Source organism: Muscardinus avellanarius (genome assembly GCF_963383645.1).
Source record: "Muscardinus avellanarius genome assembly, chromosome: 1".
NCBI classification, from domain to species: domain Eukaryota; kingdom Metazoa; phylum Chordata; class Mammalia; order Rodentia; family Gliridae; genus Muscardinus; species Muscardinus avellanarius.
This window is the reverse complement of record NC_137786.1, coordinates 220,789,047-220,815,490: the sequence shown is the minus strand read 5'-3', so window position 1 is coordinate 220,815,490 and position 26,444 is coordinate 220,789,047. Positions and strand designations below refer to the sequence as shown.

General features: G+C 43.8%; 1 protein-coding gene across 2 annotated transcripts in view; it reads left to right on the top strand.

The window, feature by feature from the left end:
• Window positions 1–2,102: 2,102 nt before the first annotated feature.
• The window catches only part of MTCH2 (mitochondrial carrier 2), a gene marked incomplete at both ends in the record, with an annotated part of 40,767 nt that continues 16,425 nt past the window's right edge, over window positions 2,103–26,444 (top strand). Inside the window, 8 exons of one of the 2 annotated variants that reach the window (XM_080712103.1) lie at window positions 2,103–2,189; window positions 6,064–6,148; window positions 6,748–6,854; window positions 16,051–16,077; window positions 16,267–16,329; window positions 20,732–20,789; window positions 21,038–21,089; window positions 22,371–22,430. In XM_080712103.1, the coding sequence (XP_080568229.1) occupies window positions 2,103–2,189; window positions 6,064–6,148; window positions 6,748–6,854; window positions 16,051–16,077; window positions 16,267–16,329; window positions 20,732–20,789; window positions 21,038–21,089; window positions 22,371–22,430 (539 nt within the window). The remainder of the gene's footprint in view (window positions 2,190–6,063; window positions 6,149–6,747; window positions 6,855–16,050; window positions 16,078–16,266; window positions 16,330–20,731; window positions 20,790–21,037; window positions 21,090–22,370; window positions 22,431–26,444) is intronic. The other variant, XM_080712104.1, reaches the window with a different exon arrangement.

Sequence of the window (26,444 nt, the reverse complement as noted above, 5' to 3'; positions counted from 1 at the left end):
ATCCTTAGATTTAGATCCAGCAAATAGCAAAGAGAGTAAATGACAGATAAAACGGAAAAAGGGAGATCCAAATGCAAGGCTTTTTCTTTTTGGCATTAGAGGCTGAACCCTGAGGGGTTCTACCCCCAAGCTACACCCCCAATCCTTTTACTATTTTGTTTTGAAATAGGGTCTTGTTAGGTTGCTAAGGTTGGCCTGGAACCTGTGATCTTCCTGTCTCAGCCTCCCAAGTACTGGGAGTATCAGTGAGCACCACCATGCCCAGCTCTCAATGACTGTTAGATATAGAAAATGGAAGGTGGTGGCTAAAAGTGTAGGAACAATACCTTTTCCTTCCTTCCTTCCTTCCTTCCTTTTTCTTTGCTTTTGGGGCAGTGCTGGATAGTGAATCCTCAGGGATTCTACCTCAGAGCTATACCCCCAGCCCTTTTTGCTTTTTATTTTTTTAATTTAAATAGAATTTTTTGAGCCGGGCGTGGTGGCGCATGCTTATAATCCCAGTACTTGGGAGGCTGAGATAGGAGGATGGCACAGGTTTGAAGCCAGCCTCAGCTACTTAGTGAGGCTCTCAGCAACGTAGTGACACCCTGTTCCCAAATAAAAAAATAGAAAATAAGTCTGGGAGTGTAGCCCAAAGGTAGAAAACCTCTGGTTCCATCCCCAGCACCACAAAAAAATAAATAAAAAGATTTTTTTGTGATATCAGGGATTAAACAGGGACATTCTACTTCTGAGTTACATTCCCAGCCTTATGTTTTATTTTGAAACAGGGTCTTACTAAGTTGAAGGGCCTCACTAAATGCTGAGGCTAGCTGCGAACCTGTGATCCTCCTGTTTCAGCCTCCCAAATACTGGGATTACAAACTTGTACCTCCATGCCCTGCTTTTGTGTGTGTGTGTGTGTGGGGATACTGAGAATGGAACCCAGGGGCCTTCTACCTCCAGGCTATACTACCAGACCTATTTTATATTTTGTTTGGAAACAGGGTCTCACTAAATTTCTGAGAGCCTCACTAAGTAGCCGAGGCTGCGTGGAACCTTCCTAATGCTCCTGTCTTAGCCTCCCAAGTACTGGGATTACAAATGTTCGCCACTACTATGCCCGGCTGGGCTTTGAATTTCATTTTGAAACAAGGTCTTGCTAAATTTCTGAAGGCCTCACTAAATTGTAGAGGCTGGCCTTGAAACTGTGATCCTCTTCTCAGCCTCTTAAGTACCAGAAATACAGGCATTCGCCACTAGGCCCAGCTGCCCCTTTTTTTTTTTTTAAATACTTTGGATTTCAGTGTTGACTAAAATATTACTTTATTTGTGCAATTAGCATATATTTAACATGTAGTATGTGCTAGGCACCGCAAATAGGACTGTGAACAAAGGTCATCCTGATTCCCGAACTCATGAAGCTCACGCTGCAGTGAAGAAGACAACTTTTCAGTAAATACTAAAGGGCGATGAGTAGGACACGGGGAGGTGTAGTAGAGTGGTCAGAGAAGGTATTTTCAAGAAGATAACATATGAATAGATGAATGAGTGAACAAATGAATGAATGAATGAATGAATGAATGGAAATCCCGCAGGAATGAATGATGAATGAGTGAACGAACGAATGACTGAATAATGGAAACCCCGCAGGAATGAATGAATGAAAACCCGCAGGATTCGATGTCAGACTTAGCTAGTGTATTTTGGCTGTGACGCCCCGAAGGCAAGTGTGGAGCGAAAAGAATCCCTTTCGATCATTTGTACTCCTCTGACCTTGCCTTTGCTGTCAGGGTCACACCCCCCACGGCCACACCCGGGCTTCTCCTTCCGGACACCTCCCGCCGTGCGCGTGCGCAGGAGACACGAGCGCGCCTAGTGGAGGGCGCGGGTCCCACCCCAGTGCGCATGCGCCCGGCCCTAACCCCCCCTCCCCGCCCGGGCGCCCGCTCGCGAGCGCCTGCCGTTTCTCGGGGCGGGGCGGGGCGGGGCTCCGCGCCTGTGCGTGCGTGTGCGTGCGCGCGCTGCGGGCGGGCCAGTGCAGCCGGCGGCCCCGGCACGTGATCCGGGACCGGCGCGGTCGCTTGGTGGCTGGGTCTGTCTGTCCGTCCGCGGGTGCCATCATGGCGGACGCGGCCAGTCAGGTGCTCCTGGGCTCCGGTCTCACCATCCTGTCTCAGCCGCTCATGTACGTGAAAGTGCTCATCCAGGTATGAGTCGTCGCCATTGCCCTCCCCGCGGCGCCTGTCAGGTGGCCGCCGCCCGCCCGGCCGGCCTTGAGCCCGCGATGCTCCCTCGCCGCTCGCCGCCCTCTCCCCGTCCCGCCGCGCCGCCCCAGGCCTCCCGCCCGCGGCCAACCGCCGCCCTCCCGCCGCTGGCCCCTCCAAACTTTGTTTCTCCTTCCCCGGGCTTAATCCAGGCCCGTCGCCACCCAGGGCTTCCCGGCTCTGCCCTTTCTTCCCTCTGAAATCAGCATTCGCCTTACCTGCCCCCCGAAAAATCCAGGCTCAAGCCCTGAAATACTCGGTGGAAGACAGATTTGAAACTGTAGGGGAGCCAATATTTTGTTAATTTCTAGTTGCTTTTTCTTTTCTTTTCCCCCCCCCCCCATTTTTGCTACTGGTTACTACTGCTCTTCTGTTCAGAGATTTGAACTGCAGATACCCAAATAAACACAAGGAGCTCATTCAGAAGTGTTAACAAAGTCAAATTTTGGAAGGATCTATTGAGCGCTCTCCAGGCAGCAGCCCATGAGGTTCATGACAATGAAAATAACGTATGCAGAGCTGGAAATCAGTTCAGCTGGAAGAGTTTTGTCAAGTTTAAACATCAGCATTCAACTTTCCGATTTTCTCATTTTAATTTCTAATCTACTGTAAAATAACTTTTTTATTATTAGTTTATGATACTGGGGATTGAACCCAGGGGCATTCTACCTCTGAGATACATCCCAGCCCTCTTTTTTATTCTTTATTTTGAAAAAAGGTCTCACCAAGTAGCTGAGGCGATCCTAGAACCCACCATTCTCCTTTCTCAGCCTCCAAAGTACTGGGATTATAAGTGTGTGCCACTGTGCCCGGCCTATTTTTTATTTATTTTTTTATTTTGAAGCTGCATTTTTCCAAATTGCTCAGGGTCTCCCTAAGTTGTTGAAACCTGCCATCCCCCTGTCTCAGCCTCCCAAGTACTGGGATTCCAGGTGCGCACCATCATGCCTGGCTAATATTTCTTAAGTAGTATGTTACTTTCACGGGGAGTTGGTAGACTTAGGTAGAATATTCAATTGCTTTTCTAAATTTCCAGATTATGGCCAAGGTCATTCATTTAAAAAAAAAAAAAAGACCTTTATTGAGGTTGGCATAATTACCTCATGCATTGTGCAAAGGAGCCAAGCAGTTTGAGAGCCCTTGTCCTGAGCTGGGCATGGTGGCACATGCCTGTAATTCCAGTACTTGGGAAGCTGAGACAGGAAGACTGCAGGTTCATGGCCAGCCTCAGCAACTTAGGGAGAGCCTGTTGAAAATAAAAATGAAATAGAACTGAGGATGAAGTTTAAGAGCTACAACACCCCAAGGATCAATCCCGGTGCCACTAAATAAATAATAAATAAAATAGAATCCCTGCCCTCCCTTTGCCTTTCTGTAAAAAAAAATGTAAGATTAGGGAGAATCACATTTCTTAAATGGTTACTAATTTAAACTATTTGTTGCTGAGTTGATTCATGTAGATTCAGATTCTGTATGTAAAAGGATATTGTTAAATTATGTAAACCTAGAACAAAGATTTTAATTGAAATGTACTGTGATTTCTAAAACAACTGACACACTTGGGCTAAATAGCATCTGAAAGGTCAGCATTTTGTAGTGTATCTATTGTGAACCCACTACTCAATAGTTCTCAAAAAAAGTGTGTGTTTTTTTTTTGTTCTGGGGGTTTGTTTTTAGAGATAGTGTTTTTAAATGACATTCAGAGCTCTTACCTCAAAATCCTGAATATCCTTAATTCTGATTTCACAACATCTTTGTGTTGCCAAGTGTCTCAGGGGTTTTGGTGAAATTCCCAAATACTCAGTTTTAAAAATAGCTGCATGGCAGCACTTCCAGGAAGCTCGGACAGGACTTATTTAATGGTAAGGAATCACAGCAATGGAAAATCAAACTGTCCTACAGCGTTCATTCTTTCAAATACCCCTGTAGTACTAAAAATCCTGATTGCATTGTTTTTGTTTTGTGGTACTGGGGATTGAACCCCGGGGTATTGTATCTCCTAGTTACATCCCCAGTCCTATTTTTTTATTCTTTATTTTTAAACGGTGTCACTAAGTTGTGGAGGGCCTCCCTGAGTAGCTGAAGCTGGCCGCGAGCACCCATCATCCTCAGCCTTCCAAGTACTGGGATTATAAACATGTGCCACCACTACCAATAATTTGTGCAAATTTATTGTACAAATAAAATGGCAATCATTATTTGTTTAAAATTGCCTTCATTTGATTGTTAATGACAGTCCCTTCATGTAACATGTAGCTTGTAATTATTTTCTAACAATTACTCAGCTATATCTGCATTTGCCTTCTTAGAGTTTTTATCTAGGTAACCAAATAACCAAATAAGCAGTTGATGCTGGCATAGTAGATATATTCTCATTTTGTTCAGTCAGATATTTAAAATGTCTTAATTTTCTTTAGATTTTTTTTTTTTTTTTTTTACAGTACTGGGGGTTGAAACCAGGGGCTTGTACCTCCAAGCTATACCCCCAACCCTATTTTTTATTCTTTTTCTTTTTCTTTTTGTGGTACTAAGGGTGGAACCCAGGGGCTTTTTCTACCTCAGGACTATACTCCTTCTAGACCTTTTTTTTTATATATATATACTTTATTTGGAAACAGAGTTGATGAGAGCCTCACTAAGTAGCTGAGGCTGGCTTCGAACCTCCTGTCTCAACCTCCCAAGTGCTGGGATTACAAGTGTGCGCCACCATGCCCAGCTTATTCTTTATTTTGAAACAGGGTCTCACTGCTCACTGAGTTGCTGAGGCTGACTGCGAAGCTGTGATCTTCCTGTCTCAGCCTCCCAACTACTGGGATTACAAGCCCGTACCACACGCCCAGCTTAGAAAATATTTTTGAGCCTCCCAAGTAAAGTTTTCCTAACACAAAAGTTTCTTTATTCTGTTTTCATTTACCAAAAAATTGGTATTACCCCTTTGACCTGTAATCTAAGCTACTTGGGAGGCTCAGGCAGAAGGATCATAAATTTGAGACTAGCTTGGGCAACATAGCAGGACCCTATCTCATAATAAAAAGAGCTGAGAAAATAACTTATTTCATAGAGTACTCCTGGGTTCAATCCCCACTACAGAAAAAAACAAACCAAAAATCTAAGTCTTATCTGCTACATGGTTTACTTCATGGACTTTGAACTAAAGGCAACTTGGAATTTATTGACGTGTGTGTGCGTGTGTGTGCGTGCGTGCGTGCGTGTGTGTGTGTGTGTGTGTGTGTGTGTGTGTGTGTTTACTGGGATTGATCCCAGGGGCCTTCTACCTTTATTTATTTTTGCAGTACTGGGGATGGAACCCAGGGGCATTCTACCTCTGAGCTACACCCCTAGCCCTATTTTTTTATTTTTTATTTTGAAACAGGGTTTCACTGAGTTGCAAAGGGCCTCACTAAGTAGGAGCTGAGGCTGTCCACGAACCTCAGTCCTCCTGTCTCAGCTTCCCAAATGCTGGGATTATGAGCGTGTGCCACCTTGCCCAGCTTATTTTTTCTTTTTGAAACAGTCTAAGTTGCAGAATGCCTCACTAAATAGCTGAGAATGGCTGCAAACCTGTGATCCTACTGTCTCAGCCTCCCAAGTATCAGGATTACAGGTGTGTACTACCATGGCCAGTAGCAAAATCCAGTCTTAGTCAATTTGACAAAACAAAAAACTGATGAGGATGACATTTCATCATTGCCCTGGAAAACAAACTGTTTTGTGTTAAAGTTATAGCCCTGATTTTGTTCTTTATCCAAGACCTTTCAGCCAGGACATTTCTAGAAGTATTGCTTAATATTAATGTCTTCGTTTTCTGTTTTTAAAGGTAGGATATGAGCCTCTTCCTCCAACCATAGGACGAAATATTTTTGGGCGGCAAGTATGTCAGCTTCCTGGTCTCTTTTGTTATGGTAAGTGTCTTTGATTTATTTGATTGGATAATATTGAAGACCATGGTAGGCAGGAGTTAATAAAAAAATATATAGATGGGATATTGCCTAGTTGGTTCTGGTGGCACACGCCTGTAATCCCAGTGCTTGGGAGGCTGAGACAGGAGAATCACAGGTTTGTGGCCAGCCTCAGCAACTTAAGAAGGACCTTAGCAATTTAGGGTGACCCAGTTTCAAAATAAATAATAAAATGGGGCTGGGGGTGTAACTTGGAGATAGAATGCCTTGAGTTTAGTCCCTGGTAACCACCAAAAAAAAGAAAAGGCATGTTTCCTTAAAATTTGTATATAGCCAGGCATAGTGGCACACACTTGTAATCCCAGTATTTGGGAGGCTGAGACAGGAGGATCATGGTTCATCGACAGCCTCAACTACTACTTAGTGAGGCCCTTTGGAACTCAGTGAGACCCTGTTTCAAGATAAAGAATAAAAATAGAGCTGGGGATGTAACTCGGAGGTAGAATGCCGCTGGGATCCATCCCTAGTACTGGGGAAAAAAAATAATTTGTGTGTAACCATTTCTTTGGACTGGAATTTAAATCTCTGAATTGTGTTTTTAGCTCAGCACATTGCAAGCATCGATGGGAGGCGCGGGTTGTTCACAGGCTTAACTCCAAGACTGTGTTCAGGAGTCCTTGGAACTGTGGTCCATGGTAAAGTTTTACAGGTAAGAGGAAAATTAATCTTGCCATAGGTTTAGGTTAGCGTTTTTGCACAATTTACCTAACTAGAGCAATTTCAAAAGGCATTTAGGACCCTGGCTATCATAGCAATATAGCTGCTTTTTAACTGTTTACTTTGTATGCTCCTTGTTTGTTATACAACACTGCTCTTGTTTGTGTTGTGCTGCATAAAGTTTTTCAGGTTTTCTCTTTTTGTTTTTGGTAGTGGGGATTGAACCCAAGGGTATTCTACTGCTAAGCCACACCCCTATTTTTCACTTTGAAAAATGTGAAAAATTTTAGCTAAGTTGTTAAAGGTCTTGCTCAGTTGCTATAGCTAGTTTCAAACCTGCACTCCTGTCTCAGCCTCCCAAATACTGACTGGGATTATAGGCATGCACCACCACTCCTTGCTTACTTTTTTTTGGAGGGGGTCACTGGGGATGGAACTCAGGGGCCTTCTAACTCTGAGCTACAACCCCCCAGCCCTATTTTTTTTTTAATGATTTATTTACTTATTTATTTATTGCAGTACTGGGGATGGAACCCAGGGGCATTCTACCTCTGAGCTACACTCCCCACACCCTATTTTTTATTCGTTATTTTGAAACAGGGTCTCACTGAGTTGCAAAGGGCCTCACTAAGTAGCTGAGGCTGTCTGCCAACTGTGATCCTCCTGTCTCAGCCTCCCAAATGCTGGAATTACAAGTGTGCGCCACCACACCTGGCTGCTGGCTAAGTTTAGAAAGTTTTTTTTTAATCTGATTAGATATTACATTACTGCACACTAGCAGTTTTGAGAAGAGGTAGGGAATGAGGACAAGAACTTCAATTGTATCTGTGACACTTTAAGAAGGCAAAAGATTTTTTTTTTTTTTTTTTTTTAGAAATTGGGTATTGAACCCAGGGGCATTCTACCTCCAAGCTACACTCCTAGCCCTCTCTTTCTCTTTCTCTTTCTCTCTCTCTCTCTCTCTCTCTCTCTCTCTCTCTCTCTCTCTCTCCCTCCCTCCCTCCCTCCCTCCCTCCCTCCCTCCCTCTCTCTCCCTCCTCTCTTTCTCTCTCTCCTCTCTTTCTCTCTCTCTCCTCTCTTTCTCTCTCTCTCTCCCTCCCTCTCTCCCTCTCTTTCTCTCTCTCTCTCTCTCCTCTCTCTCTCTCTCTCCTCTCTTTCTCTCTCTCTCCTCTCTTTCTCTCTCTCTCTCCTCTCTTTCTCTCTCTCTCTCCTCTCTTTCTTTTTGTGGGATTAGGGATAGAACCAGGGGCCTTCTACCTCCAGGCTATACTCCAGACCTATTTTATATTGCTCACTATATTGCTGAGAACTGCACTAAGTAGCTTAGGCTGGCTTTGAACCTTCACAATATTTCTGTATCAGCCTCCCAGATACTGGGATTACAAGCTTATGCCACCACACCCAGCTTGGCAAGAGATTTTTAGCAAAAAAAAAAAAAAAAAAAGACAAAATGTTAAAGGTGCACAGAGGACCCTCTGCATATCTGTGCTTAGGGAACCTGGGACACAGGTCAGCACCCTCACACCCGGTTTCCCTGTGACCAGGACTCAGAACATCTTGTCATTGTAGCTTCCCTTCCCAGTGCCAGCCCTTGAAAGGCCTTGTGCTTTGGTGGGTGTATAGATGAATTTTTAGTTTTTTTTTTCTGTATATTTGTGATGCTTCATAATTTTTTTTCTTGTGTTAGGGTTGGAACCCAGCCTCATGCATGCTAAGCTTATACTTTTCCACTGAGCTACCCCCAGCCTCCCAAATTTTTTTAAAAACACTGATTCCCAGGGCTAAGTTCCCTAAATGTAGGTTCTTGCCCTGGCTCTTGCTGGGTGGAGCTTTCACCCACACCCCTTGAGTCTTCCACTGAGGGGTTGATCTCAATGCTGGGTCTTGGGTCCCAGAACTAGTTGGCAGAGGTTGGTGGCTTGAAGGTTGGCAGCAGCAAAAGAGTGGCTTCAGCAGCTTATCTCCCAGATTGTCATTATCCCCAAGCATCCACAGTGTTATGGTGCTGCAGCAGCTGGAGGCCAGACTGGACCTGTGGGGCACCCTTCACAAGCTTCCCAGGCCTGAGGGGCTTCTGTGACTGCTGCTCATCAATAGCAGGGGCGCTCCTGGGGATGTTTCCAAAGGCTTCAATGAACTCGACTGACCCAGCTGAAGCTAGCAACACTGGGCTCTGGACCTGACCTCCAGCATCCTTCCCTGACAGTCCTGGTCTCAGCAGGTCACCATCTCATCCCTCTGTGCCTTGTAGCTCTTCCAGGGCTGGACAATGTACTGTGCAGGGAAGGCTGACTGACATGATAATCCAGGTCCTGACCACAGAGGAACCTAGTGTGACATGCTAAGCTGTGCCCAGATCCCCTGGATACAGGCATCTAGCAGTTGGCCCAGGAAACCCCTATAGACCCAGACTTGCAAAAAAGGTACTTGTACTGAAGACAAAGGGGGAGCTATAGATGGCAGAATGTCAACCCAGAAACTGTTGAGCCTTTTGCAAAGGACATGTTCAAGTCTGAAGTCCCTGTCCTCTGGAGCCATTCTGCCTCCACTTTCAGGCACACCTTAAAGCCCCTGTGGCTTCTTACATTCAGACATAGTGGCACTGCCATTCCTGACAAATACACCTGAGACAGTAATGCCTACTCTCCTGCCCTTAGGCATAGCCAGCTGGGAGGGCTTCCGGGTGGCTGGTGTCACCAGTTGTCAGGAGTCTGTGTTGTGCAACTTGGGTAATGTGGCTTTTGTAGGTAGGAGGTTTTGGAAAGAGATTATGGGCCTTGTTGTTCTCTGTCCTCATGAATAGAATTTTAGAGATGGGAAGGGTAGGAAAAGAATTAGATACACTGAAGAGAGACATTTGGGTCTCTTGCCCATGGCTGGTTTTGGGGAGAGGAAGGGGTGATCCGTTGTCAGATAAGACCTGTGTAGATTCACAGGTGGCCTTGAAAGAAGTGAGGACAATGGAAGGAAGTTCCAGCCAAGCAAGCCCTTCCTTGATCATGGTAGGAAGGCCTTCTGTTGGACTTCATATGCTCATTCTAAAGCTTTCTTCCACCAGAACTCACCACCCTTCCTCTGTGGCAGGGGTCTACATACATGATAAAGGCATTATACAAATAAAAATGTGGATTGTCCTTCCAAAAAAGAAAAATTAAAGTAACAAACTTTAAAGTTACATTTGTTTCTTTCTTAATGATCCTTTTGTTTGCCATCTTCTTTTTACTTCTGATATTAAAGGTTGTGATATTTGATTATACTGGTTTCTCAGTTGCATCTGTTATAATATAGGTCAGCTGAATTAACATTGATTTTTGTGTGGTACTGGGGATTGAACCTAGGGGCCTTCTACCTCTGAGCTAGACTCCCAGCCCTCTCTTTTTATTTTTATTTTTATTTTGAAACATGGTCTCACTAGGTTGATGAGAGTCTCACTGCTTGCTGAGGCTGGCTTCAAACCTGTCATAGCCTTTCAAGTACTGGCATTACAGGCATGTGCCACCAAGCGTGGCTAAATTAACCTTTCAAATAGCCTTATTTTGGGGGGATGACTAGGGATTGAGTCCAGCAACATTCTTTCTCTGAGCTATATCCCCAGCCCTTTTAATTTTTAGTTTTGAAACAGGGTGTGTTGCTACATTACTGTATACTGTCCTCAAACCTGCAATCCTCCATTCTCAGTTTCCCAAGTCCTGGGACTACAGCATGTGCCCCTGTGTGTGATTAAGTGTTTTTGTTTGTTTGTTTGTTTGTTTTTGTTTTTGTTTTTCTGTTTTGTTTTATAGTATTGGGACTCAAACATCAAGGATGCTTTCCAACTGAGCTATATAGATGATTTATTTATATATTTTTATTTGCAGTACTGGGGATGGAACCTGGGGAAATCTACCTCCAAGCTACACCCCCAGTCCTACTTTTTTTTTTTTTTTTGCGGGTCTGGGATGGAACCCAGGGGCATTCTACCTCCGAGCTACACCCCCCTGCCTATTTATTTATTTATTTATTTAGTAGTACTGGGGTGGAACCCAGAGGCTTTCTATCTCCGGGCTATACTCCCAGACCTATTTTATACTTTATTTGGAAACAGGGTCTCACTAAGTTGCTGAGAGCCTCACTAAGTAGCTGAGGCTGGCTTTGAACCTCTGTGATCCTCCTGTCTCAGCCTCCCAAGCGTAGGGATTACAAGCGTGCACCACTACGCCCGGCTATTTATTTATTTATTTATTTATGGTACTGGGGTTCCTGGAAGCTCTTCTACCTCTGGGCTACACTCCCATACCAATTTTATATTTTTATTTGGAAACAGGGTTTCTTAGTCCAGCCAGGCTGGCTTCAAACCAGCGTGATCCTCCTGTCTCCGCCTCCCAAGCGTGAGGATTACAAGTGTGCGCCACTACGCCCAGCTTTATTTTTTCTTTTGAAACAGGGTCTCACTAAGTTGTGGAGAACCTCACTAAGTAGCTGAAGCTGTCTGTGAACCGTGATCCTTCGGTCTTAGCCTCCCTAATGCTGAGATTACAAGCCTGCGCCACCACACCCGGCTTCCAGTCCTGCGTTTTATTCTTTACATTGAAACAGGGTCTCACTGAGTTGCAAAGGGCCTCACTAAGTAGTATCTGAGGCTGTCCACAAACCGTGATCCTCCTGTCTCAGCCACCCTAATGCTGGGATTACAAGCATGCGCCAACACACCCAGCTTTATTTATAGGTGACAGGTATTAAACCCAGGGGCATTCTCCCTCCAAGGTACACTCCCCAATCCAATTGTGTTTTTATTTATTTATTTTTTATTTATTTGTGGTACTGGAGGTACAACCCAGGGGTTTTTCTACCTCCAGGCTATACCCCCAGACCTATTTTATACTTTATTTGTAAACAGGTTCTCACTAAGTTGTTGGGAACCTAACTAAGTAGCTGAGGCTGGCTTTAAACCTGTGCGATCCTCCTGTCTCAGTCTCCCAAGCGCTGGGATTCCACACCCAGCTTATTGTTTTTATTTTGAAACAGTCCCCCTAGGTTGCTTAGAGCCTTGCAAAGTTGCTGAGGCTGGCTTTGAATCTTCAATCCTCTTTTCTCAGCCTTCAAGTACTGGGGTTACAGAAATGTGCCACCATCCCCAGCTAATTATTTTATTTTTATTTTGAAACAGGGTCTCACTAAGTTGTAGATGATCTCACTAAGTAGCAGCCCATGAACCTGCTATCCTCCTGTCTCAACCTCTCAAGTACTGAAATTACAAGCATGTGCCACCATGCCTAGCCTTTTTTGTGGTACTGGGGATTGAACCCAGGGGCATTCTACCTCTGAGCTACACACATCCCCAGCCCAATTTTTTATTCTTTATTTTGAAACAGGGTCCCACTAAGTTACAGAGGACCTCACTAAGTAGCTGAAGCTGGCCTAAGTAGCTGAAGCTGGCCGTGAACCTGGATCCTCCTATCTTAGCCTCCCAAGTACTGGGATTACAAGTGTGCACCACCACACCTGGCTTTTACTTTTTATTGTTGCGACAGGGTCTTACTGAATTATGATAGGCCTCACTAAATAGCTGGGGCTTTCTGCATCTATTTGCAATCCTCTACCACTATGCTTGGCTGTGTGTGTGTGTGTGCGCGCGCGCGTGCGCGCGCGCCTGGAGATGGAACCCAGGGGCACTCTACCTCTGAGCTATATGCCCAGCCTTACTTTATTTTTTAATTTTGAAACAGGGTCTCGGTTTTAGAGGATCTTGTTAAATTCCTGAGTCTGGCCACAAACCTGCTCTCCTCCTGTCTCAGCCTCTTAAGTACTAGGATTACAGGCATGCACCACCACACCCCATTGAGGTTTTTCTTGTTTTTATTTATTTATTTATTTATTTATTTATTATTTATTTATTTATTATTTTTACGGTACTGAGGATGGAATCCAGGGGCATTCGACCTCCGAGCTGCACCCCCTGCCCTATTTTATTTATTTATTTATTTATTTATTTATAATTTATTTTATTTTTGTTTTGGTGATACTGGGGTCCCTGGAAACCCTTCTACCTCTGGGCAACACTCGCAGACCTATTTTTATATTTTTATTTGGAAACAGGGTCTCTTAAGCCAGTGAGGCTGCCTTCAAACCTGTGCGATCCTCCTGTCTCCACTGCCCAAGCACATGGATTACAAGCATGTGCCACCACGCCCAGCTATATTTTTTTATTTATTGTTATTTATTTATTTATTTGCAGGTCTGGGGATGGAACCCAGAGGCAATCGACCTCTGAGCTACACCCCTGCCCAATTTTTTATTCTTTATTTTGAAACAGGGTCTCACTGAGTTGTGGAGGGCCTCACTAAGTAGCTGAGGCTGTCCGCGAACCACGATCCTCCAGTCTCAGCCTTCCAAATGCTGGGATTACAAGCGTGTGCCACCACGCCTGGCTATTCTTTATGTTTTTGAAATGGGGTCTCACTAAGTATCTGAGGCTGTCTGCGAACCGTGATCCTCTGGTCTCAGCCTCCTGAATGCTGGGATTACATGCATGCACCGCCACGCCCAGGTATTCTTTATTTTTTTGAATGGGTTCTCACTAAGTTGTGGAGGACCTCACTAAGTATCTGAGGCTGTCTGCAAACTGCGATTCTCCAGTCTCAGCCTCTCGAATGCTGGGATTACAAATGTGTGGCACCATGCCTGGCTGTTTATATTTTTTAATCTGGTAGATTGGAGAATAATAAAACTGACTTCATATAATAAAAAGCTCAATTGTCTGGTTCTTATTGTCACCTGGCCCACTTTCTATTTCCAAAATACCCCACAAGCTGGGCTTGGTGGCGCATGCTTATAATTCTAGTATTTAGAAGGCTGAGACAAGGATTGCAGATTTGAAGCCAGCTTCAGCTACTTTTTTTTCTTTTTTTTTTTTTTTTTTTTTTTGGTAGTACTGGGGATGGAACACAGGGGCATTCTACCTCTACCTCCAAGCTACACCCCCAGCCCTATTTTTATTTACTTTGTTTTGGACTTTTTTTTTTTGGTGGTACCTGGGGTGGAATCCAGGGGCTTTTATATCTCCAGGTTATACTCCCAGACCTACTTTTTACTTTATATGGAAGCAGGGTCTCACTAAGTTGCTGAGATCCTCACTAAGTAGCTGAGTCTGGCTTTGAACCTGTGCGATCCTCCCGTCTCAGCTTCCCAAGCCCTGGAATTACAAGCGTGCGCTACCACGCCTGGTTTATTCTTTATTTTGAAACAGGATCTCACTGAGTTGCAAAAGGCCTCACTAAGTAGCTGAGGTTGTCCATGAACCACGATCCTCCTTTCTCAGCCTCCCAAATGCTGGGATTACAAGCTTGTGCCACCATTCCCGGCAGCTTGGGGTGGGTGGGTGGGTGGGTGGGTGTGTGTGTGTGTGTGTGTGTGTGTGTGTGTGTGTGTTACTGGGGATGATCTTTTAAACCAGTGAGGCTGGCTTCGAACCTGCACAATCCTCCTGTCTTCGCCTCCCAAATGCAGGGATTATAAACGTGTGCCATCACGCCTGGCTTTATAATTTATTTTGAAACAGAGTTTCCCTAAGTTGGGGAGGCCTCACTGAGACTGTCCGCGAACCTCGATTCTCTGGTCTCAGCCTCCCACGTGCTGGGATTACAAGCGTGCACCACCATGCTTTGCTTATTCTTTATTGTTGAAACAGGGTCTCACTGAGTTGCAAGGGGCCTCACTAAGTAGCTGAGGCTGTCCACAAGCCTCAATCCTCCTGTCTTAGCCTCTGGATGTTGGGATTGCAAGCGTGTGCAACCACACCCAGTTAGCCTCAGCTACTTAGTGAGGCCATCTGCAACTTAGTGAGACCCTGTTTCAAAATAAAGAATGAAAATGGAGCTAGGGGTGTAGCTCGAAGATAGAATGTCCCTGAGTTCAATCACTAGTACCATACACACACACACACACACAAAAAAAAAAAAAATACTGTACAAATATTTACTCTTTCAGTATAGTCTGGGCCATAAATTACCAAACTATTGGCTTATCTTTTCAGAGAAAAAAAATATGTTAAATTGAATATATATACGTGTGTGTGTATGTGTGTTCAGTGTCCACCAAAAATCAACCTTTAAAGGCAAACAAAGATGCAGTGACATATTTGCATTCTTTCACGTATCTTTTATTCTGGCATCACAAGGGACAGTATTACTTGCTTTGGGAATCTGTAGCTCTGGGCTTTGTCAGTGTTCTTATTTCCTCCAGAAGAATAATCTCATTAACTCATTTTAGAAACATTCTGATAACAACAACAAAAAAATTAGATTTCAGCTATTCAAAATCAACACAGCCGGGCATGATGGCGTTTGGGAAGCTAAGCTGAGACAGGAGGATCACGTTTTGCAGACAGCCTCAGCTACTTAGTGAAGCCCTCTGCAACTTAGTGAGACCCTGTTTTAAAATAAAGAATAAAAAATAGGGCAGGGGGTGTAGCTCCAAGGTCGAATGCTCCTGGATTCGTCCCCAGACCCGCAAAAAAAGCCAACACTGAGTCTCTGTTCTTTTGTACAGTGAAAAAGAAAAAAAAGTGTCCTTCTCCCAGGCATGGTGGCACATGGTATTTTGGAGGCTGAGACAAGAGGATCACAGGTTTGCATGCAGCCTCACTAACTTAGTGAGAGGCCCTTTTTCAAAAGAAATATCACCCAAAAAGGGGGGAGCCAAAGTGTAGCACAGAGGTAGAATGTTCCTGGATTCAATCCCTAGTCAAAAAAACAAAACAAGTCCCTGGGCGTGGTGGAGCACGCATGTAATCCCCATGCTTGGGAGGTGGAGACAGTAGGATCTCACAGGTTTGAAGCCAGCCTTGCTGGCTTAAGAGACCTTGTTTCCAAATAAAATATAAAATAGGTCTGGGAGTGTAGCCCGGAGGTAGAAGGGTTCCATCCCCAGTACCACCAAAAAAAAACACCCAAAAATCAAAACAAAACAAAAAGCACATTTTATTTTCTGAACTTTTACTTATTTCTGCAGCTGACCAATATGTTAAATTTGGCAACAAAGTCTTCCTAGAATCATTTACTTCAGTTGGTTAATTAGGACTAGAATTTAATTGGAGATTGTCAGGACAAAGACAACAATTGTTATTTTCTACCAATAGTTTTCATTTTGTCTTCTCTCACATAACATACAGCAGTAGCCCTAATCATCTTTTCTTTTTATTTCTTCTATAGCATTACCAGGAGACTGACAAGGTTGAGGTATGTTGAAGCTAGTTTCCATGTGTGAGCCCTGGCCTTTAAAAGTTTTTATTGCTATTTGGACATCTTTAGGAGCAAAGCCAAGTAGTTTCCCTTTCTGATCTCAGTGGAGTTTTGGTGTAAGGGGTGGCCACCAGTTTAAACATTTCTATTTAAAACCATCAAGAGCTATTTTATTTTGATTCCCAGGAGTTAGGACCTGGAAATGTGCAAAAAGAAGGCTCATCTTCCTTTGACCGAGTTATCAAAGAGGTAAGAGCTGAATTTATATTTCTTGCTGTTTCCCTAGATCAAACTAACTGATATGTGTTGAATCAGGATCATTAGACCTATATTTCCATGTCCGTTCACAAATTAAACATTCAGTTAAAATCGGGCTTTTCTAAGCCAGGCGTGGTGGCGCACACTTGTAATCCCAGCATTTGGGAGGCTGAGACAGGAGGATCACAAGTTCTCAGACAGCCTCAACTACTTACTGTGGCCCTCCGCAACTTAGTGAGACCCTGTTTCAAACTAAAGAATAAAAAAAAAAATAGGGTGGGACATAGCTTGGAGGTAGAATACCTCTGGGTTCAATCCCAGTACTGCAAAAAAAAAAAAAAAAAAAGAGGTGGGGCCTACGCCATGCCTAACACTAGAGTGGAGCAGTGCTTTGTGTGGAGTTGCTGCACTGCAAGAAAATTTGTTTTGCCATTTATTTATTTATTTATTTATTTATTTATTTATTTATTTATTTATTTTTGTAGTACTGGCGGATGGAACCCAGCGGCATTCTATCTTTAAGCTACCCTCATCTCTATGTTTTATTCTTTTTTTTTTTTCTTTTTTTTCTTTTCTTTTTTTGGGGGGTGGGTACTGGGGTTCATGGAAGCCCTTCTACCTCTAGGCTACACTCCCAGACCTATTTTTTATATTTTTTTAAATTTGGAAACAGGGTCTCTTAAGCCACCGAGGCTAGCTTCGAACCTGCACGATCCTCCTGTCTCTGCCTCCCACTCCCAAGTGTGGGGATTACAAGCATGCGCCACCACCCCTGGCATTATTCTTTATTTTGAAACCGGGTCTAAATTGCAGAGGGCCTCATGAAGTAGCTGAGGCTGGCTGCAAACCTCCTATCTCAGCAATCCTAACCTCCTAACCTGCAATCCTCCTATCTCAGCCTCCTACTGGGATTACAAGTGTGCACCACCATGCCAGGCTCCCCTCTATCTCTTTTTTTGTTTATCTATCTTATTTATGTATGTATGTATGTATGTAAGGTACTGGGGATGGAACCCCAGGGCATTCTACCTCCGAGCTACACCACAGCCCTATTTTTTTAGTCGTGTGTGTGTGTGTGTGTGTGTGTGTGTGTGTGTGTGTGTGTTACTGGAACCCAGGGTCTTCTCTACCTCTGGGCTATACTCCCAGGCCTATTTTATACTTTATTTGGAAACAGTTTCACTAAGTTGCTGAGAGCCTCACTAAGTAGCTGAGGCTGGCTTAAAACCTGTGAGATCCTTCTATCTCAGCCTCTCAAGCGCTGGAATTACAAACATGTCCCACTGTGCCCCCCTTTTTATTCTTTTTTTTTTTTTTTTTTTTTTTTGGTGGTACTGGGGTTCCTGGAAACCCTTCTACCTCCGGGCTATACTCTCATCTATTTATATATTTTTTTAAATTTGGAAACAGGGTCTCTTAAGCCAGCAAGACTGGCTTCAAACCTGCACAATCCTCCTGTCTCCACCTCCCAAGCGTGGGGATTACAAGTGTGCGCCAAGATGCCTGGCGCCATTTTTATTCTTTATTTTGCACAATCCTCCTGTCTCCACCTCCCAAGCGTGGGGATTACAAGTGTGCGCCAAGATGCCTGGCGCCATTTTTATTCTTTATTTTGAAACATGGTCTCACTGAGTTACAAAGGGCCTCACTAAGTAGTAGCTGAGGGTGTCCGTGAACTGTGATCCTCCTGTCTCAGCCTCCCAAATGCTGGGATTATATGCATGTGCCATCATGCCTGAGCTAGTATTTTTTATTTTTAAAACAGTCTTACCAAGTTGCAGAGGGTCTCACTTAAGTACCTGCAGCTAGTCCCATGAGTGAATCTGCAATCCTTCTGTCTCAGCCTCCCCAAGTACTGGGCTTATAATCATGCATCACCACACCTCGCTTCACTGCCTTCTACAGTATTTATTCCAAGCTGTATTGGTGGCACATGTCTGTAATCCCAGTACTTGGGAGACTGGGATAAAATGATTTCAGGATAGAGACCAGCTTCCACGATTTAGTGAGACTATGTTTCAGAATAAAAATAAAAGGGCTGGGGGGCCAGGCATAGTGGTGCAAACTGTAATGCCAGTAGTTAGGAGACTAAGATGAGAGGATGGTGGTGCAGACAGCCTCAGCTACTCAGTGAGACCCTCTGCAACTTAGTGAGACTCTGTTTCAAAATAAAGATTTTTTTAAAAAAAGTTTTGGGGTGTGCCAGGCATGGTGGTGCACACTTGTAATCCCTGCGCTTGTGAGGCTGAGACAGGAGGATTGCCAGCCTCAGCTACTTAGTGAGGCTCTCAGCAACTTAGTGAGACCTTGTTTCCAAATAAAATATAAAATAGGTCTGGGAGTATAGCCCAGAGGTAGAAAGCCTCTGGGTTCCACCCCCAGTACCATCAAAAACAACCAAAAAACAAAAAAGTTTTGGGGTATAAGCTTAGAGGTAAATACTCCTGTGTTCAATCCCCAGTACTGGGGGAAAAAAATACAGCCAGTGTGGTGGCTCACCCTGTAATCCCAGTACAGTGCCCCTGGGTTCAATCTCTAGTACCAAAAAAAATGTATAAGGCAAATCTGCTACATTTACAACCCCAGAACCTACCTCCAAGTGTCATAATTTAGTTTTATTAGCTCTTTACAGAGTCCTAGACTAGAAAGGTAAATTAGGATAAACACAGCAGCTGTTAGAACTCCACAGTTACAGGATTGTAGTTTCAGAACAAGTCACAGTTGTTCTGTTCTCCCTGAGATGTTGGTACAGATTACGTAGAATGGCCTGGCATTTATCTAGCAGAGATACAGTCTCCCCAAAATCACTCACAGTTAGAAGTTTAATAATCTAAATGGAGGTTTCATAGTTTTATTCCAGCTGGTATTCCTGTTTTTTTGCTTTTTTCTCTAATGTGTGAAATTGATAAGGAATAAAAATCTGCTTTGCAGAGGGGTGTGTGTGTGTGTGTGTGTGTGTGTGTGTGTGTGTGTGTTTTACCGAGAATTGAACCGAGGGGCATTCTACCTCACAGCTATACCCCCTAGCCCTACTATTTATTTATTTTTATTTTTATTTATTTTTTTGTAGTACTGGGAAATGGAACCCAAGCCCTAATTTTTATTCTTTATTTTGAAACAGGGTCTCAGTGAGTTGCAAAGGGCCTCACTAAGTATCTGAGGCTGTCCACAAACTGTGATCCTCCTGTCATAGCCTCCCAAAGCTGGGATTACAAGCATGCGCCACCACGCCTAGCTGCTTAGGCTATTTATTCTTAAACCTGTGATCTTCCTATGTCGACCTCCCAAGTAGTGGGATTATAAGTGTGCGCCTCCTTGCCCAAGTTGCAGAGAGATTTTTTTTTATTTTGATGGTACTTGGGGTAGAACCCAGGGGATTTTTACCTCTGGCCTATACTCCCAGACCTATTTTATATTTTATTTGGAAACAGGGTCTCACTAAGTAGCTGAGGCTAACTTCGAACCTGTGTGATCCTCCTGTCTCAGCCTCCCAAGTGTGGGGATTACAAGGGTGCGCCACCACACCTACCATGCAGAGAGATTTCAAAAAGTAACAGTAGCCAGGTGTAGCTTAATCCGAAACAAGACAGGAGGATTGCAGGTTCAAGGCCAGCCTTTGCAATTCAGGAAGAGCTTATTTTAAAATAAAAAATAAGAAGCCGGGCGTGGTGGCACACGCTTGTAATCCCCGCGCTTGGGAGGCTGAGACAGGAGGATTGCGGAGGTTCGAAGCCAGCCTCAGCTACTTAGTGAGGCTCTCAGCAACTTAGACCCTGTTTCCAAATAAAAAAATATAAAATAGGTCTGGGAGTATAGCCCAGAGGTAGAAAGCCTCTGGGTTCCACTCCTTGTACCACAAATAAATAATTAATTAATTAAATTAAAGAAAAAATAAGTAAATAAAAAGGGCAGGTGGTGGCCGGGTGTGGTGGCGCACGCTTGTAAGCTTTCAGGAGGCTGAGACTAGAGCATCGTGGTTCACAGACAGCCTCAGCTACTTAGTGAACCCCTCCGCAATTTAGTGAGACCCTGATTCAAAGTAAAGAACAAAAATAGGGCAGGAGGTGTGGCTCGGAGGTCAAATGCCCCTGTGTTTCATCTCCAGACTGGAAAAAATAAGGGGTCAGGTGGTGTAGCTTGGAGGTAGAGTGCCCCTGAGATCAATTCCCAATACCAAAAAAATAAACAGATTAGAGCATTGAATTAATGAATGAGCGGTGTGATGGAATGGCAGAATTATATCCACATCTCATTCATACTCTTCCTGACTCCAGGGCAGGAGGCCATGGCATCCATTTTTTGTCTTATACTGCAATACTCATCCATGTTCCTTCTCACAGGAACTTGAGTGTCATTTATTTAGCTTTCAGTAGTGTGTGTTGATTCTTTCTAGACAACTCGGGAGATGATCGCTCGTTCTGCTGCTACCCTCATCACACATCCCTTCCATGGTATGTTTACAGTTGATAACTGAAATCTGATTTCTTATCTTTCTATTATAACTTGATATCTCCTTACCCCTGAGATAAGTTGACGTGATCCTTGACTAAAGGGTTCATGTGCATGTTTTTGTTTGCTTGTGTTGTTTTTTCTTCAATTTTCCCAGATAGCAAAGTATTTTAAGTAAACGCTTTTTTTTGAAGCAGATGTCAAAGTATATCCAACATAGTTTTAAGAATTTTTTCTCTGTGTTATACAGTGATCACTCTGAGATCTATGGTACAATTCATTGGCAGAGAATCCAAATACTGGTAAGTAGGTTTTTTAAAAGTTATTTCTGTGTGTCTGTGGTATGGGGGATGGAACCAAGGGACCTATTTTATTTTATTTTGTGGCACTGGGGATAGAACCCAGGGCCATTCTACCTCCGAGCTACACCTCTAGCCCTATTTTTTTATTCTTTTGTTTTGTTTTGTTTTTTGGGTGGTACTGGGAGTGGACCCCAGAGGCTTTCTACCTCTGGGCTATACTCCCAGACCTATTTTATATTTTATTTGGAACAGGGTCTCACTAAATTGCTGAGAGCCTCACTAAGTAGCTGAGGCTGGCTTTGAACCTGTGCGATTCTCCTGTCTCAGCCTCCTAAGCGCGGGGATTACAAGCGTGTGCCACCACACCCGGCTTATTCTTTATTTTTGAACAGGGACTCACTAAGTAGCTGAGGATGTCTGCGAACAGTGATCCTCCTGTCTCAGCCTCCCGAATGCTGGGATTACAAGTGTGCGCCACCACGCCCAGTGTGGGGCCTATTCTATTTTTGTATTTGGAAACAGTCTAAGTTGCTGAGAGCCTCACTAAGTTGCTGAGGCTGTCCTTAAACCTTCAATCCTCATGTCTCAGCCTGGCAAGTATTGGAATTTCAGACATGTGCCACCACACCTGGCAGTGTTTTGTTTTAATTATTTATTTTATTTATTTTTATTTTTTGGTGGTCCTGGGGATTGCATCCATAGGCATTCTACTTCTGAGCTATATTCCCAGCCCTGTTTTAATTTTATTTGGAAACAGCCTCAATTGTTAAGAGTCATATTACTTGTTGAGACTCTCCTCCAACCTGTGATCTCCTATTTCATCCTCTCAAGTACTGGGATTATAAGCCTGGACACCACATACAACCATTTGTTTTAAAAGTGTCAAAGAAATCTATTGAAGCCAAAGTGTTGTTATTTTACATTTTTTATGATTCCTTAGTATTTACAGAAGTTCACATGTGTTATATCAGTCTATCTGCCAAAAACCAAACAAAACAAAACAATAAAATAGGACCGAATAGGTCTAGTCAGAGCTAAGAGCCTCCCCAGGACTGCAGAGTAAGTTGCCAAGCAACCAAAGCCAAACCCATCCTGAACTCTGTACTGCACCCTTAGTAGTTAATGTCTTTACTTCTTTCTCTGAATCTATTATCTTTGCAGAGTGGGACAGTGCTGGGAAAGTGTGAGGGGTGGTGATAAATTTGACCTTGTCTAAAGAGATCAATGAAATTACTTTTTTATGGCTCTAGAATTATCATAATACACTTTATCTTTCAATAGTGGACTTTGTGACTCCATAGCAACCATCTATCGGGAAGAGGGCATCCTAGGCTTTTTTGCGTAAGTAAATGTCAATTTGTCTGTTTGTAATTTTTATGTGAGTAGAGAAGTTTTTCTGGAAATAAATACAGTGAATTTCTGTCCAATCCCTGGGGAAATGTACTCTGTATTTCCTGGGTTTACTTCATATTAAACTCCATTTAGCATCCTTCTGACTTAAATTTCTTATTGTAAAGCTCTCAAAGGCTTTTTTTTTTTTTTTTTTTTTTTTTTCGGTACTGCGGATGGAACCCAGGGGCGTTCTACATCCAAGCTACACTCCTGGCTCTGTTTTTTATTTATTTTATTTTAATTAATTTATTTTTGTGGATCTGGTGATGGGTCCCAGGGGCATTCTCCCTCCGAGCTACACCCCCTGCCCTATTTTTTATTCTTTATTTTGAAACAGGGTCTCACTAAGTTGTGGAGGGCCTCACTAAGTAGCTGAAGTTTTCTGCAAACCACGATCTTCCCGTCTCAGCCTCCCGAATACTGGAATTACAAGTGTTTACCCACGCCCGACTTGTTTTTTATTATTTTGAAACAAGGTCTCACTGAGTTGTAAAGGACCTCACTAAATAGCTGAGGCTGTCTGAGAACTGAGATCTTCCTGTCTCAGCCTCCCAAGATCCCAAATCTTTACATCTAGATATTTTTCATGTTAGTTTTTTTGTTTTTGTTTTTGTTTACTGGGAGTTGGATCCTTGGGCATCCTATCTCCAAGTTAATCCCCCAGCCCTGTTTTATTTTTTATCTGGAAACTGAGTCCTACTAAATTGTTGAGGCTGACTGAAGCTATGGTCCTCTTGTCTTAGCCTCCTAAGTACTGGGATTACAGGTATATGCCACCACAGCCAGTTTTTGGGGTGGTGGTGGTGGTGGTGGTGGTGGTGGTGGTGGTGGTGGTGGTGGTGGTAGTGGTGGGGTGTGTGTGTGTGTGTGTGTGTCTGGGGATGGAACTCGGGGGCATTTGACCTCTGAGCTACACCCCCCCCTGCATTGTTGTTTTTGTTGTTTTGGTGGTACTAGGGGGTTCCCTTCTACCTCCGGGCTACACTCCCAGACCTATTTTATACTTTTTATTTGGAAACAGAGTCTCTTAAGCCAGCGCGGCTGGCTTTGAACCTACACGATCCTCCTGTCTCCACCTCCCAAGCGCGGGGATTACAAGCGTGCGCCACCATGCCCGGCGTACCTGTTTTTTATTCTTTATTTTGAAACAGGGTCTCACTAAGTTGCAGAGAGCCTCACTAAGTAGCTGCGCTGTCCATGAACCGCGATCCTCTGGTTTTAGCCTCCCGAATGCTCGGATTACAAGTGTGCGCCACCATACCTGGCTTTGTTTGTTTGTTTGTTTGTTTGTTTGTTTGTTTGTTTTTTGCGGGTCTGGGGATGGAACCCAGGGGCATTCAACCTCCGAGCTATACCCCCTGCCCTATTTTTTATTCTTTATTTTGAAACCGGGTCTCACTGAGTTGCGGAGGGCCTCACTAAGTAGCTGAGGGTGTCCACGAACCACGATCCTCCAGTCTCAGCCTCCCGAATGCTGGGATTACGAGCGTGCGCCACCATGCCCAGCTGCTTTGTTTTTAACAAATAAGTTAAAGTTTTTTACCCTTATAGTAGTAAGTTTTCTTTTTTTTTTTGTTTGTTTGTTTTTGTTTTTGTTTTTGTTTGGTATCCTGGGGCTTTTCTACATTTTTTACCTCTGGGCTATATTCCCAGGCCTATTTTACTCTTTATTTGGAAACAGTGTCTCACCAAGTTAATAATAGCCTCACTAAGTAACTGAGGCTGGCTTTGAACTGGTGTGATCCTCCTGTCTCGGCCTCCCAAGCACTGGGATTACAAGCGTGCATCACCACACCCGGCTCTAATTATTTATAGTTACTATAGAAATGAGGAAGATTGGTTGGTTGATAGAGAGAGAGAGAGAGAGAGAGAGAGAGAGAGAGAGAGAGTGTGTGTGTGTGTGTGTGTGTGTGTGTGTGTGTGTGTGTGTGTGTGTGTGTGTGTTTGGTGGTACTGGGGCTCCTGGAAACCCTTCTACCTCCAGGCTACACTTCCAGACCTATTTTTTATACTTTTTTTAAAATTTGGAAACAGGATCTCTAGCCAGGGCAGCTGGCTCCGAACCTGCATGATCCTCCTGTCTCTGCCTCCCAAGCACAAGGATTACAAGCGTGCGCCACCTTGTTCGGCTTGTGTGTGTGTGTTTTACTGGGGATTTAGCCCTGGGGCATTCTACCTCTGAGCTACACTCAGCCTTGTTTTATTTTTATTTAGAAACAGGGACTCACTAGACTAATGAAAGTCTTTCTGCTTGCTGAGCTTTCCCCAAACCTACAATCCTCTTGTCTCAGCATCCCAAGTATTAGGATTACAGGTATGCTACATACCTGTCTAGAATTCTGAAAGATGGGAATTTTTTTTTGTGGGTGCGTGCGTGCGTGCGTGTGTGTGTGTGTGTGTGTGTGTGTGTGTGTGTGTGTGTGTGGTACTGGCGTTCCTGAAAGCCCTTCTACCTCTGGGCTACACTCCCAGACCTAATTTTTATACTTTTTATTTTGGAAACCGGGTCTCTTAAGCCAGTGCGGCTGGCTTCGAACCTGCATGATCCTCCTGTCTCCACCTCCCAAGCACAGGGATTACAAGCATGCGCCGCCATGCCCGGCGTGAAAAATGGGGAAATTATTACTGGGTTTTTTTTTTTTTTTTTTTTTCTTTTCTTTTTTTGTTGTGGTACTAGGGATTAAACCCAGGGGCATTCTACCTCTTGAGCTATAACCCCCAGCCTTTTTTTTTTTTTCTTATCTGGAAACAGGGTCTCCTGAGTTGTGAAGGGCCTAAGTAGCTGAGGCTGGCTTCAAACCTGCTATCCTAAGCCTCCCAAGTACTGGGATTACAAGTGCGCACCACCATGCCCGGGTTATTTTGAAAGTCTCATTAGGTCAATGAGAGCCTCAGTACTTGCTGAAACTGTTCTTCAACCTGCGATCCTCCTATCTTAGCCTCCCAAGTATATACATGCAACACCGTGTGTGTGTGTGTGTGTGTGTGTGTGTGTGTGTGTGTGTGTGTGTGTGTTTTACTGGAGATTGAACCCATGGGCATTCTACCTCCAAGCTACATTCTCAGCTCTATTTTTTATTCTTTATTTTGAAACAGGGCCTCATAAAGTAGCTGAGGCTGACCGCGAACTGCAATCTTACTGTCTCAGACTCCCAAGTACTGGGATTACAAGCGTGCGCCACCACACCTGACTTTTGTTTTCCTGTATCATAAATACTCTGGGAAATAGAACAGTTATCATTAGTTTTATTTTAGAGACTGAAAAAGCACTGGTGCTCAGGGGCATTCACTTGTTGCCTGTCCTGTGCTGATGAGTGATGGAGCATCATTTGAACCTTGGTCTTCAGTCTGCAAAGTAACGTTCCATCTTTCCATTGTTTAATGCTGCCTTATGTAGGCCACCCTATACTTACTTCTTTATTTTTTATTTATTTTATTTTTTTTTGTGTGTGTGGGTCTAGGGATGGAACCCAGGAGCATTCGACCTCTGAGCTACACCCCCTGTCCTATTTTTTTATTCTTTCTTTTTTTTTTTTTTTTTTTTTTTCTTTTTCTTTTTTGCGGATCTGCATGTGGAACCCAGGGGCATTTGACCTCCGAGCCACACCCCCGCCCTATTTTTATTCTTTATTTTGAAACTGGATCTCACTAAGTTGCGGAAGGCCTCACCAAGTAGCTGAGGCTGCCCATGAACCACGATCCTCAGGTCTCAGCCTCCGGAATGCAGGGATTACAAGCATGCACCACCATGCCTGGCCCATTTTTTATTCTTTATTTTGAAACAGGGTCTTACTGAGTTGCAAAGGGCCTCACTAAATAGTTAAGGATAGTTAAGGCTGTCCACAAATTGTGATCCTACTCCAGTCTCAGTTTCTCAATGCTGGGATTACAAGCTTGCGTCACCACGCCTAGTTTATAACTTGCTTTTTTTTTTTTTTTTTTTTTTTGTGGGTCTGGGGATGG